The sequence below is a fragment of the Macaca thibetana genome, chromosome 13, assembly GCF_024542745.1.
Source record: "Macaca thibetana thibetana isolate TM-01 chromosome 13, ASM2454274v1, whole genome shotgun sequence".
In the NCBI taxonomy this organism is placed as follows: domain Eukaryota; kingdom Metazoa; phylum Chordata; class Mammalia; order Primates; family Cercopithecidae; genus Macaca; species Macaca thibetana.
In genome coordinates this window covers 50,559,998-50,573,118 of record NC_065590.1, presented here as the reverse complement: position 1 = coordinate 50,573,118, position 13,121 = coordinate 50,559,998, and the positions used below count along the sequence as shown (strand labels likewise).

At 34.8% G+C, this 13,121-nt stretch overlaps 2 protein-coding genes across 7 annotated transcripts in view; one reads left to right on the top strand and one right to left on the bottom strand.

The window, feature by feature from the left end:
* Positions 1–7,637, top strand: part of CCDC85A (coiled-coil domain containing 85A) — a 195,365-nt gene extending 187,728 nt beyond the window's left edge. For 4 of the 6 annotated variants that reach the window (XM_050754684.1, XM_050754682.1, XM_050754681.1 and 1 more), the window contains one exon: positions 5,725–7,637. In XM_050754684.1, the coding sequence (XP_050610641.1) occupies positions 5,725–5,774 (50 nt within the window). In that variant the 3' untranslated portion in view covers positions 5,775–7,637. Of the gene's footprint in view, positions 1–1,252; positions 1,352–5,724 lie in introns of all 6 variants that reach the window. The other 2 variants (XM_050754680.1, XM_050754678.1) reach the window with 1 other exon arrangement.
* EFEMP1 (EGF containing fibulin extracellular matrix protein 1) overlaps positions 1–13,121 on the bottom strand; it is a 1,044,090-nt gene that overhangs the window by 495,534 nt on the left and 535,435 nt on the right. The window lies entirely within an intron of this gene.

Below are 13,121 nucleotides of genomic sequence, written 5' to 3'. Positions count from 1 at the left end.
CAAGGAGCTCTTTATGTTTTCTATGAATATTCACCGAGAACAGTCAGTGATTTTCTCTAAATATGTAAAGAAGGTAAATTAACTGTAATCTGAGATATCAGGGCTCAGAAGTGGCATTTTTATAATAATAATGGCTAGAAGTTTCAAATTAATGAGAGTAGTTTGTGATTAGATTAATTATTAGAGGATTGAACTCTATTTCGATTCAGATAGTGTCTATGAACTTGACCTGAAGGTCCCACTTCATGCTTAAGTCATTTAGTTTGGCTCACTTGGTGTAAATTCTCAGGTAGCATCTTTAGATTTGACCATCAGCATTGACCATGATGACAGTAGAATCAAGTAGCTTAGCAGTGTTGCAGTTGGTGTGGATTCTGTGGGAAATTCTAGGAAGAGCATTAGTTTTTTGTATTACTTCAGCACTTTGATTTATAAACTGATATAGATAAAAACAACACAGAAAGCCAAAGTTGTTTTCTCCTTTTATAGTATAAAAAGTACCCACAAGAAAACTTTAGATATTTTTAAAGGAATATTATTTTCAACCTATTTAGGACTAATTTAGAGAAGTGGAAACATAGGGCTCTAAAATTGTTTAAAAGGCATTTTATTCCAAGACATTTTGCTTTCATGAAAAATATTTAAAGTGTTGTTCAAATATTTTCACTATAAGGAGCCAGTACTTCTCTTTGATACTATCAAAGAGCCACCTCCACATGCCTTTTCTCAGGCACTGGGAACATGTCCAGGCAAGAACTGCGAGGTCAGTAGTTCTTATGTGCATATTCCTGGGTTTTGACCAGTTTCACCTGTCGCTATCATCTTTTTTAGTCATCTTTTATGCAGGCCATGTCTACATATCATTTGGACCATTTGGCACATAGTTAATTATATTGGTCATCATTACAGTGGAGCAAGAGTTATTGACTATATCCAAATGGTTGACACAGTGAAGTTATCTTAATGACCAAAGTAAATGCATATGCTTATTTTAGACATTAATGAATTCCATTGATTATTAGTGATGCAGTGGATAGCTTTTAATGGCCATTTGAAAATCAAATAGAATAATTTCAAATAGATTTCAGAACAATCAGCTACTTAAAAAATATGTTGCCATATACTAATCCACTCTGATATGTAGACATGGAGAAAACTAAAGGTTTTACAAAGTGGAGCTCCTTGATGGTTTTATCATAACTAACAAGCTTTTTTCCATGTGAAATTTGCTTTTCTTTTTCAACAAATCCAGGTCTTGGATGTTCAGGAAACTATAGATCGTCAACAGGGTAAAGAGTATGAACATGACCTTAGTGAGACAGAAAAAGCTATAGTCAGAGAAATGTGCAATGTAAGTTTAATGTGCTTTATTGTGTATTCTGTGTTGAAAGCCACATCGTAGCTTAGCTATTGTTTTATGAATATTTTTAAAATGCTAACCAAATGCCTTTACATTTTTATATGAAAATAAAACAAATTTCCCTTGGTTTTATATTCAGTATATTTTATTGTAGTTTTATTAACACAATCATGTTACAAAATATTCAATTAAGAGATGATCAGCCAATTCTGTATTCCAGAAGACTCTACAAACATTTCTAAATACTAAATTTACTGTCTAAAATATGTTTCTAATTTTGATAAAAATAAATGGGTTTCTATTTTATACTTCTAAGAAGTTTGTTAAAGATCAGTGTTTAAAAACCTATGATAAAGAAAATACAGCCACCTTTAGATTTACTTGTAACTATTCTTGGAAAAAATTGCCACCTTACTAGGTAATTTTGCTTAGTTCTTCATATATCATATATGTGTGTTTCATGTCATGCAAAGTATTATCTTTAGCTTTCAGTTGTTGACTCAAACTCAGAATATAGTAAGGTAAGAAAAACAGATAAGAACCTAAAAGATAGTTAGGTGAGGCACAGTGGCTGTCACCTATAATCCCAGCACTTTGGGAAGCTGAAGAGGGAAAAATGCTTTAGCCCAGGAGTTTGAGGCTGCAATGAGCTATGGTCATACCACTCCACTCCAGCCTGGGCAATAGAATGAGACCCTGTCTCAGAAAAGAAAAAAGAGGATAGACAAATAGAAATCTCTCTATGAAGTCAGAGACCACAGGAAAAAAAAAAGATGTTATTTTCATGATGCATATTCAATGCAATCATTAATATGGCTTGGATTTTACTATTAATCCCTGACTAAATTTTAATTTTTTGAGTAATATACATGGGATGTATCATTTAATCAATAATATAATTTGTGAAGTTTTAAATAGCTAAATGGAATATTGTAGAGGAAGCAAGAAATCATGGTTAAGCACTGATCATGTTAAACACTGATTTTAATTGGCTTTACATTATACTTTTATCCTCATATTCTTTTCTCTATCCTATCAGGATGTGAAATTGCTTAGAAATACCCTTCAGCTTTAAATCTATTAGGACCAAATTTTCTCAGACACTTACTCATCTACCTCCTCGAGATGTTTCTGGAATCCAGTAAATGTTACATAAGTTCCCTGGGCATTTTTTATGTGCTAGAATGAGATTTGTAGTCTCTTGCTTGCCTGTGTTGTGGCCGATTTTTCTCTTCCAACTCTTCCTACATTATTTGTTTTTCTTTCCTGCATATCTATTGTCTGTTTTCAAAAGGTCACTAGTTCTAGATGTCATCTTTCCTAAATGCACCACCATTCACCTTCTGTAGGTTTTCAACCTGTGCTTAAGATTTTCAGTTTGAATATTTCCCGCAGATAAATTTTAAAAAGCAAGCCACATACCTAGGAATGCCTGTTACTTCTCATCTATTGACTGTGGAATGAGAGAGAAAGTTCAGACAATAGGTTCAAAACTGTTGAACTAGAAGGGGCCATAGAGGTCATTCTCCAGTGTTTGTCCAAAGAATAGTATATGGACCGCCTTCATAATTCAGATCTCTGAGTTTAACATCAGACCTCAGGCGATTCAGATATGAACCCCTGGGTAAGAACCCAAACACTCTAATTCTGTATTTGAAGAAACTAAGATCCAGAAATTAAGTTACTTGCTCAAACTATTTTCTAATGAATAGTGAAGTCAGGAGTACACCAAGATTTCCTTTGAGGACCTTTCCTGAGGAACGAAAAGTGAAAAGCACGTATCTTACAGAGGGGGCCATCTCCATGGTGCTTAATGCCAGAATTTCTGCAAAAAATTCCAGGATTGTTTCTTTCCCTTTCCTTTCCTTCCTTTCAGTTTCTGGACATTAGAAAATTCGTATCTTAGTCTCAATAGAGACCCATTACTGGATTGGATTTTGATTAGTTTTATGTTGATCTTTTTGTTTGCCTGCATTTTCAAAAATGAATTGAAAGGCACCATACAGTATTATTTTTATTTTGTACTATGTAAGATACTTTCAGAAAGCCAAAAGCTTGCCCTCCTTGTTTACCTTTAAAAGTTCTCTAGGAGTGTGCTTTCTGTCTACTTTTGTCTTCGATCCCCAGAATTTGAGGAAAAAATGCAAACAAACCCAAATCTGATTCTTAAGCAATTTTATATATTTGGAAACAATCAAAAAATTTTATTGTCACCATTATTAATTATATGATCAAAAACACATAGTAAATGCCACAGAATAAAGAAAAATGCAGCTTGTAAAGCAGTTGCATGGATAAATTGTGAAACTAGTGAAAATTATGAAGGCTTGGTTTCTAGTAGAGAAATTATATGCCTTTATAATAATGTCACAGAAAAATAAAGCTTTCTCATAATATGAGATGGGTTATAAGACTCAGATAGAACTTGATAGAAGTTTTGCTGTTGTTTCTAGTATTGCTCCTAGAGATAAGATGTTGTTGACATCTACACAGCAAAAAGATTATTATTCATATTACCTTATGTGGGTTAGTATGTAGTTAGCTATTCTCTTCCCAAACTGTGCTACAGAAATTAATATACTGCCCCCTAAGAAATAGTAAATCTGTCTTTTTGTAGTAGTTGTTTTATTTTAGATTTGTCTGTCTGGCTCTTGTAAATTCCCTGAGGACAATTGAAATACTTGATTGGTCATCTCAGTCACAGTCTCAAACACACACCTGTTATGCCTTTTTTAGTTAATAAGTCACTACTCCCGTGTCAACCTTAGTATTGTTGGTTTATTTCAAAGTTCTGCCTTCTTTAAGAGTTTCCTTTCACCACATAGTTATATCTGGGGTAAGCTCATTGCATTCTACATTTCAGTATTTGAAGAGGAGTTGCACTTTTCAGTTGTAATCATCTGGTGCTGGTGTCTGTTATCCTTGTAAGGTCCTTAAGTCTACCCTCTGCTTCTAAACCACACATTCAAAGCATTCTGGATAGATGTAATTATATTTAAGGGCTAGAAAAGAAAGGTCCATAGCATCCTTTGGCTCCTTGATTCAGTGTTTGTCTCGTGTCAATTTATTAAGAAATGAGACTTTCCTAACCCTCTTGTGTATAGCTTGAGCCATCCATTGCTATGTATTAATAATTCCTTTCCAGATATTTAAGAACCCTAACTTCAGCTCCTTTTGAGTACAACAAGATATTTATCCCATGTATTGGTATATGCTGAAATATTGACATTAATAGTTTCTTTGGCTTGGAAATGAAGGTAAACAGAACCCTATATTGTGTATTACTGTTAATGATATTGGGTTTCCCTGTAGTATCCACTTCTATTTAAAAGCAAAAACAAAACCAAACAAAAGGAACAGTTGTGAATAATTAATGAACAAACTAGTTTTATGTTAATGTTAGAGTATTGTAAAGTTTTGTGCAATCAATCAATCTGACCATAATCCCTTGCGTGAAATAGTCTGGGAGGGTATGGCTGTTACTGTGCATGTGCACATACATGCATGTGCATGTGTGTGTATTCCAATCAATATTAGTGTATTGATACATTATTGGCAAATTCAGTAGTTTTACATTTATGCTTACATTATTCTTGGTCTCACCTTCTGTTTCTCTGTGTGGCCCAGCTTCTAACATATTGTAATTGTATCTCTTTCAGTGATTTTGAATTTATTCTTATCGTCTTCCTACATTTGGATGCTTTCTGTTTTGGAAATCCGAGAGATCATATTGCTTGGTAGCTAAGATTTGTGACAACTGATGACCCCACTCTGTAGAAAAAGCCAGAGAAATTTACTAGTGGCCCTAAGACTACCACCTCAGGACTTAAATAGCTCAATAACAAAAGCGCCTTCATTTTCCTCAGCTCATTAAATACTGATATCCTTTGTTATGGGTGTATAATATAGGAACCAGGATGATCTTGCTAAGGTGTTCTTAATTCTGGCTACACATTAGAATTACTTTTAGGGCTTTTTTAAAAAGCGCAGTCGTCCATGCCTCACTTCTGCCAGTGAAATCAGAATCTTCGAGGATGGGGATTACTGTTTAAGGAGCTCCTCAAGTGCTTAGTGTGCAGTCAGAGTTGGGGACCACTTATGTAACTAAAGTAAGTTAATATATCATTTTAAAATTTTGACCCTGGTTACTAACAAGGTTTAGTAGTCCCAACTACTAAGTAGTTCTTTTGTTTTAAGAAGCTTGTCATCACATTTTATTTTGTATTTGAACTCATTCATGTGGATATTTTGTCTCTTGTCTTTACTTCATCTTTGCTCCTCTCTTAATTTACCCTTAAGAAACGCAAATCTCCTTGTGGAAGAGGAAAAGTAAGATACTCACTTCATCTTCTTTTTTTTTGAAGGTTGTGTGGAGGAAACTTGGAGATGCTGCAGGTTCGTGTCCTGGAATTAGGCAACATTTGTCAGGAAACCAGTACAAAGGACCAATGTGAGATGCGCTCTTTTTCAAACAGGAGATCACCACTGCCAGAAAGAGATAGAGGACAAGAAGAAGAAAAAGGAAACAGTGGGTTTCCACAAACCTGGACTCATGGAATAACATGGAGTGATTGTACATTGCACATATCTCCCCTCTAAAACCTGTAGTACAACTTCTCCCCTCAAGCTGATATTCTGTGTATCTCACCTCAATGTCCACAACAGTCAATCTCAAACAAGATAGCTTTGAAAATCTCAAAAAGAGTAGCTTTGAAAATCACTATTTTGGTACCAGTGTTTTCATTAGAACTAAGTGTTTTTATCCCCAGATATAATATCGTAATTGGGAAATCTGCATAGTTTTAAGAGTCCAATGGAGCCTCAGTGTTCTGAATAGAGTTGACTCCTTGCACATAATGGTGGGAGTTTTCTACCATGTCATATTGAAGATATGAAGAGGTATTTTCCAGCTTCCCAAGTTTGAGAGTTGGGCATCTACCTCTTATAATTCAGTCAACCAACAAACTACTAATTCCGGATTCATCATTAATTTGGATGCAAGATAAGATTAAGTTTTTGGAGTTTGGTGTTGACTTCTGAGGTGCTAAAAAATACCACGTAAATTCTCCCTGCCAGCTAGAAGGGTAGCAAGACTTTGTAGAGTGCTTATCAGAGAGTACCATTGACTTCAATTGATCAATATAAATATATCTTTTTCTTTTCATCTTAATGAGTTTCTCATAAAGACACATCTTGGGGCATACAAGCCTTCATATTCATTCAGTGGATCCATTGATGTTCATATTAACAATTTCAACTAAAAACTAGCAAACATAATTTTTCTAAGTGTTTCGAGCTGTGAGATGTCAATTTCTATAATTTAGTTTCTAGACATGCTGTATATTTAATAAACTTTATGTAAACTTTAAAATATTGCACTGCATTTATGAAAAAAGCTTTCTTTGCCTACTGCAGCAATCTAACATTTTATGAAACTGACGCATGTCCTTCATTATTGAGGCTAAAAGCTCTTGTTCAGATTGCCTGAGGTTTGAAAAAGAGGTGTGCTAGCTTTGCTTAGTTTATTTCTTATTTTTGGTATACATATACATATATATAATATTAGAATGTGTGTACTGGAAATGCTATGATAGGTATTTTGTGTTTATCCAAATGCAATGATAGTTTCTTGTATGAATGTGCAAGAGGCCTGTGACCGAATGCTACGTTTTTATGGTAGTTTAAGATTATAAAAGTAGAAATGCAACAATTCCCAGTTTTGGGATAGGTTCTACATTTCTGAGATTTGATTCATAGCAGATATTCTCTGTTGTTGTTTTAGATGGGCTCATTACACAATGAGTTAATTGTCACTAGTAGGAGACTGTGAAGGAATTTTGTTATACTTTCAAAAATGTTAACTGTGATGAAAAATCATCCCTCTATTTTCAGAAAATATTTATGTATTAATTTACTATAGAATTATCTCTCTAATTATCATAATTGGGTTACAATTTAAGCTTCCCTTTAAAAATGTTATATTTTAAAATGTTATTACTCTATAAAAGAAAATTGCTTGCTATATTTACACCGTCTTTCCTAGGAAAGCTTTCATCCTTAAATTGTTGTATTCCTATACTCTGAAGACATTTAAAATAAGCTTTTGTGTCTGCAGCAGAGCCTGCAGAAGCTAATACAAGGGACACTGGTCTTTTGACAAAATAAAGTTGTGTAAATTTTGATACTGTATTAAAACTATTTTTTTAAAGTTCTGCATAAAATTGAGTATTAAGTATATGTGTTCATCTTAGCAATGGTAATAAATTATTTAATCTCACAGTGTTTTTGTCTTTTTCAAAATGTCTTTCCTAAATTAAGTCCATTTGTAATAGTCATTACATGTCCTAATGCTCCTGTTTGATGGTAGTAATAATAGTAATACAGATGATTCATTATCTTAAACATAAACCAAAGGCATGTTTTAAAATATGCTCATAATGAGGGATTAAATATTCAGATATTCCTCAACTTGCACCATTCTCCATTATAATGGAGTTAAAGCTTTCAAATGATATTTAAAAATATTTAAAAATGTTTCTGTTATAAAATCCTCTTAGTCTGTTAATTTATATAGATTAAAATTAAACTTCATTATTATCTACTTATTTTTAAAACATTAGTCATCAGGAGGAAATATTTTGGAGGGGAAGTACCAAATAAATGGAAAACTTGGCCTCTTTAAGAAACTTATACATTATTGGGAAAGGCATAATAGATACATGTGACTAAGAGATCAATAGGAAAACACACACAAGTGTGCTCAGAGAACACACATACTTCTTGGATGTCACTAGTTAGATTGTGGAATAAGGCTTTCTACACTTAGTATTAGCCTCAACTTTAAATGACAGAGAAGATGGACAACTAAGTGCCTGAATCTTGCTATTACCTAATACCTTTATCAATCAAAATGAGTGGCACCATTCTCTTATGTGACCAGGTTATTAGTTTATGATCTTATCTTCTCTGGGACAAAGGTTAATGTATCTATCTTGGCAGAATATTTTTACCAGCCTTGAAGCTGCTAGACTGACAATCCGAATCTGAGCTTTTAAATGCATGCCTTTCAAGTTTCAAACTCGTGCTTAAGGCACTGTAGGGAATTCAGATCATCTTATGTAATATCCAGTAAAATAACGACAGTCTAATTGGGATGATTGTTCCTTAGGTCAACGAATATTTAGTGAATGCCTATCACTGCCATGTGAGTAAACACAGCTTTGGTTCCTGACTCATAGGGCGGACTACTCTCAAGAAATACATGTAAGAGTAGTATCTGGGATGCTAGCTGGAGCTTTTTGATCCTTGAGATCGAGATAGGATTGCCTCAAACATCCAGTTTCTTGATCTGAGTAAGCAATATCCAAATGATTTCCACTAATTTCCAGAGTTCACACTCCGTAGTAAGCTTCTTGTTGCCTCATACCACCTCTATAACAGGGGCAACCTGATTTCCCCAGTAGAAACTTGGTTGGAATCTATTCCTGGAAAGGATCTGCCTACCTCAAGCTGGCTTATCAAGGTAGATGTCCAACAAAGCTCAAGGCACTGCTATGAGGAATTCATATGCTAATATACATTTTTAATTCTTTTCCTTCTAAAGACTAAAAATTATCAACCCTGTTACACAATTACAGACAGTATAGTAGGTTGAACCATAGGAAATTGCCAATATTTGACCACTTTTGGATTATTAAAACAGTAATTTCATACGGTTCAACCTCTCAAGGTGAAGAGTTTTTTTGGCGGGAATTATAGAGTGAATACAGTAGAAGTTATAGAAGAGCCATCACATTAGGCTGGAGCTATCTTAAAGTATGCTGTATTAAGTGCAGCATTCAATAAAGAACATTTGACTTCAGAGAGGCAGAATTTGGGCCAGCAAGTTCATCATTTGACTTTATAATTAGCTTTGTGAGTTTGAGCAATTTAACTTCACTGAGACTATTTCCTCACATGCTGTATGGAGCTAACATCTATATTGCTGAGTTGTTGTAAGGTTTTTATCGCTGCCTTTATTTTAAAATTCAATGGTCTTGATAGACCATTGAGCCTATGTCAAAGACATAGGATCCCAGACCCCATGGTCTGTTGCAATTTGTACTATTAGACTGGAAGAGAAAAATCACATAAGTGCTGAAGGTCTGTCACTACCAGATAAAGTAATTCTAGCTGTGCAGTTAAATACTGTGAAGTTCTGTCCTTTTTACATCATCCAGGCTACCATAGGCTCTTTTCTGGCTAATCACAGATGATGATTGTGTGAATGGAGGGGAAATAAAGGACATTGGTCTGATACTCACATATGAACAGTAGGTTTTACAACAAAATCTCTACAACTATTTGATTCTGTATTTGTTTTTCATCTCACCGAGTAAACAAGAAAAAAACTTTCATTTCAAAACGGCAGGATGAGTACCTGCTGCAGCTTCCTTTTCTTGCCTCAAACCTTAAAAATGATTTAAACAGTATTTTGATAAATAAATGCATAACCCCACTAGACCATAAGAAATATTGTGCTCCATGGGCCAGCAGTTATGATGAATTTTGGAAAGAAGGGAGACAAACTATCTGAATGAAGAATGAATCGATAATTTAAAGTACATGACGAAGGGTATTGTTGAAAAAGGAAGATGGCTACAAGGGTGCTCCAAACAAGGAGGAATTGGATACATGCATTGTGTGGTATCCTGGGGTAACTGACAATAGCTAGGCATTTTGATTCCTGCATTTAACTGCTCTCTCCTTGATTCAGGAAGAGAGCAATAAAAATAGATTCATTTTGCTAGAATTCAGCAGAAGATTTTTAAAAGTCTGACAATGAAGGGCTATAGAGTCTGCATTTGTAAGTTTCCACAGTGCTTTCTCTCACTCTCTACCTTTGCTCTTCATCGTTCTCTCCTTTTATTTCCTAGTTGTTTTTTAATTGACCTATTTTGTTTATTTATTTCATTTCAATAGCTTTTGGGGAACAAGTGGTGTTCGGTTACATGACTAAGTTCTATAGGTGTGATTTCTAAGATTTTGGTGCACCTATCACCCGAGCAGTGTACACTGTACCCAATGTGTAATCTTTTATCCCTCATCCCCTTCTCCCACTTTCCCCCCAAATCCCCAAAGTCCATTATATCATTCTTATGTCTTTGGGTTCCTCATAGCTTAGCATCCACTTATGTATGAGAACACAGAATGTTTGGTTTTCCATTCCTGAATTACTTCACCTAGAATTATGGTCTCCAACTCCATCCAGGTTGCTGCAAATGCCATTATTTCATTCATATTTATGGCTAAGTAGTATTCCATGGTATGTGCATGTATACATGGGTCATTGGGTATACATGGTGTATACATGGGTCATTGGGTCATTATCATGGAAAGAGGCAGTGACTCTCACGTGTTGCCACGGCAATGATAAGTTTACATGGCAGACTGGTGGGCATGTCCAATTGGAAAGCTGCTTCTGCCCTCCCCTCTTTGCGTATACATACACACCATGGAGTACTACTTAGCCATAAAAAGGAATGAAATAATGGCATTTGCAGCAACCTGGATGGAGTTGGAGACCATAATTCTAAGTGAAGTAACTCAGGATATATATATACACACACACACGTATATACATGTGTGTGTGTATATATGTATGTGTGTGTATATATGTATATGTGTATATATGTGTATATGTGTGTGTGTGTATATATGTATATATATATAAAATGGCATTTTCAAAAAAATATTTTTGAAAAAGCTGTGATATCAATACATTCAGTACTTAAAAATGACTGTCATTCCACAGGAGAATTAAGGAAATACTAAGTCATCCGCAATAAAATACTAAGCCATCCGCAATAAAAACAGAACAAAAATAAAACAACTCTGCTTTTCCCCCCCTTTTTTTCATTTGCTGTTGTGAATAAACTTTTCATCTAAAGTTTGGAATAAATATGTCATACACATGTATGTGTGCGTGTGTGTGTATATGTGTGTGTACATACATATATGTGTGTGTGTATATATATATATACATACACACTTTTTTTAAGAATTTGCATTTATAGTTAAACAGATTTAGTAACTGAGTTAAAAATATCCAAATAATATATTTCTACAGTGGATAAAGTGAAACATAGTCCTCGTTCTTTTCTAAGATGGCATAACAACCTCTAAAATTTTAGCATGAGGCTTTTATAAAGATACCTCTACACACAATGTACATTGACTTTTTCCTCACCAAGATCCTCTTCAACTTATAACAGGGGGCCCAAATTATTTTATTTGAAGCAAATTTCCTTTTGCTCCCAAAGGGAAGATAGTACAAGTGGAGCCAAGGTATCATGATTAACGCACATGTCTTAATTGGCATTTATATTGGATGAAGTGTATTCAGCTCACAGAGGAAGAAGAAGACTTGAGGAAAGATTTTAAAAACAAAGAATTCAAATTGGCTCAGTTTGGTAGTTGGAATTCTAGGCATGCTATCATAGAAAACTGACTCTGATTTTTTTGCATTTGTTCATCTCTTCTGTATTCTTTGCCTTAAAATTACTCTGAAACTCTACTTGTAGCAATTTGGTGTCATTAAGTGACTGAGAGCACTCACCAGTCAGTTCCTTCTTCAATGAAGAGCTCCCAGTGTGTGGATTAATGTACACGTTTTCTTTCCTATATTTTCCTCTCTAATGACCTGAACAATTCGTTAAGGCCCCGCTTAGCAGATGTGAACAGCAACTGTGGTGATTTTGGGCTCACATCATGTGTTGTGCCCTGCTGATGTTGTTCAAGTAATCAGATATTCTGAACATCATACAATTCACTGTAACTTTCAGGATGGAACCCACGGAGAAGAATGCCCAGGATAACTTTGGTAATGGGTGCAATTAGTACCAACTTTGCTTTTGTTTTGAGTCTCTCTTGTCTTTTAAAAAGAATAATCAGACTAGAAAATATAGAACAAACCAATAACAGTTACAGAAAGGTGCCCCGAGGGGTTGAAAAATCACAAGTGGATTCCTAAGAACTTCTATTTTTAGTAGTGGTGTTTGCTTATCTATCCTAAGGCAATGTACTAAATCCACTTACAAGCAGTAAAGCATTTTTATGTATAAAAGTCTTTTTATGTAAAAAGAAACAAATAATGTTTCTTTTTAAAACATCACAAACATGCCAATTCACTAATTAATTGTGATACTCTTGGTTTGTTTTCATTCATATATCATACAACATGTGTTTGAATCTATGTGCCACAAAGTAGTTTAGACACTAGGGTTGACAAAAGCACCCAGTCCCTCTGCTTATGTACTTTACACACTAGCAGGGAAGATAGGCTTTGAACAAATCATTGCCCATGAGTTGAGTAATATGAAGTAGAAATATAAGGTGTTGTGGAGGTTTATAACAAAATATTTTAGGTTGGGTGTCCCAGTACCAGACTCTCCTCTTGTGCAAGGAAATTGCTCTCCAGAGAAACCAGAAAGGAAATGGGGGAAGTAGGAAAGGGAAGGGAAGAATCTAAGCAAGAGAAAAATTTTTGAAGGATACCTTCAGCCTGGAGGATAGCTCTACCTGATAGTATAAGGAAATTATGGAGTGTAAATTGCACCTCAGAGTTTGTCCTGAGCAAGTAAGATGGGCTTCATTCTACCATGCTATCTCTTAAGTGTAAAGGACCAAATGAAGAGAAAGGGTGTAGGCATGTGGTTGTGAGAATGTACGGTCCAGACACTTTTGCCTTTCTGCACAAGTGACTCGGTAACCTGAGGGCAGT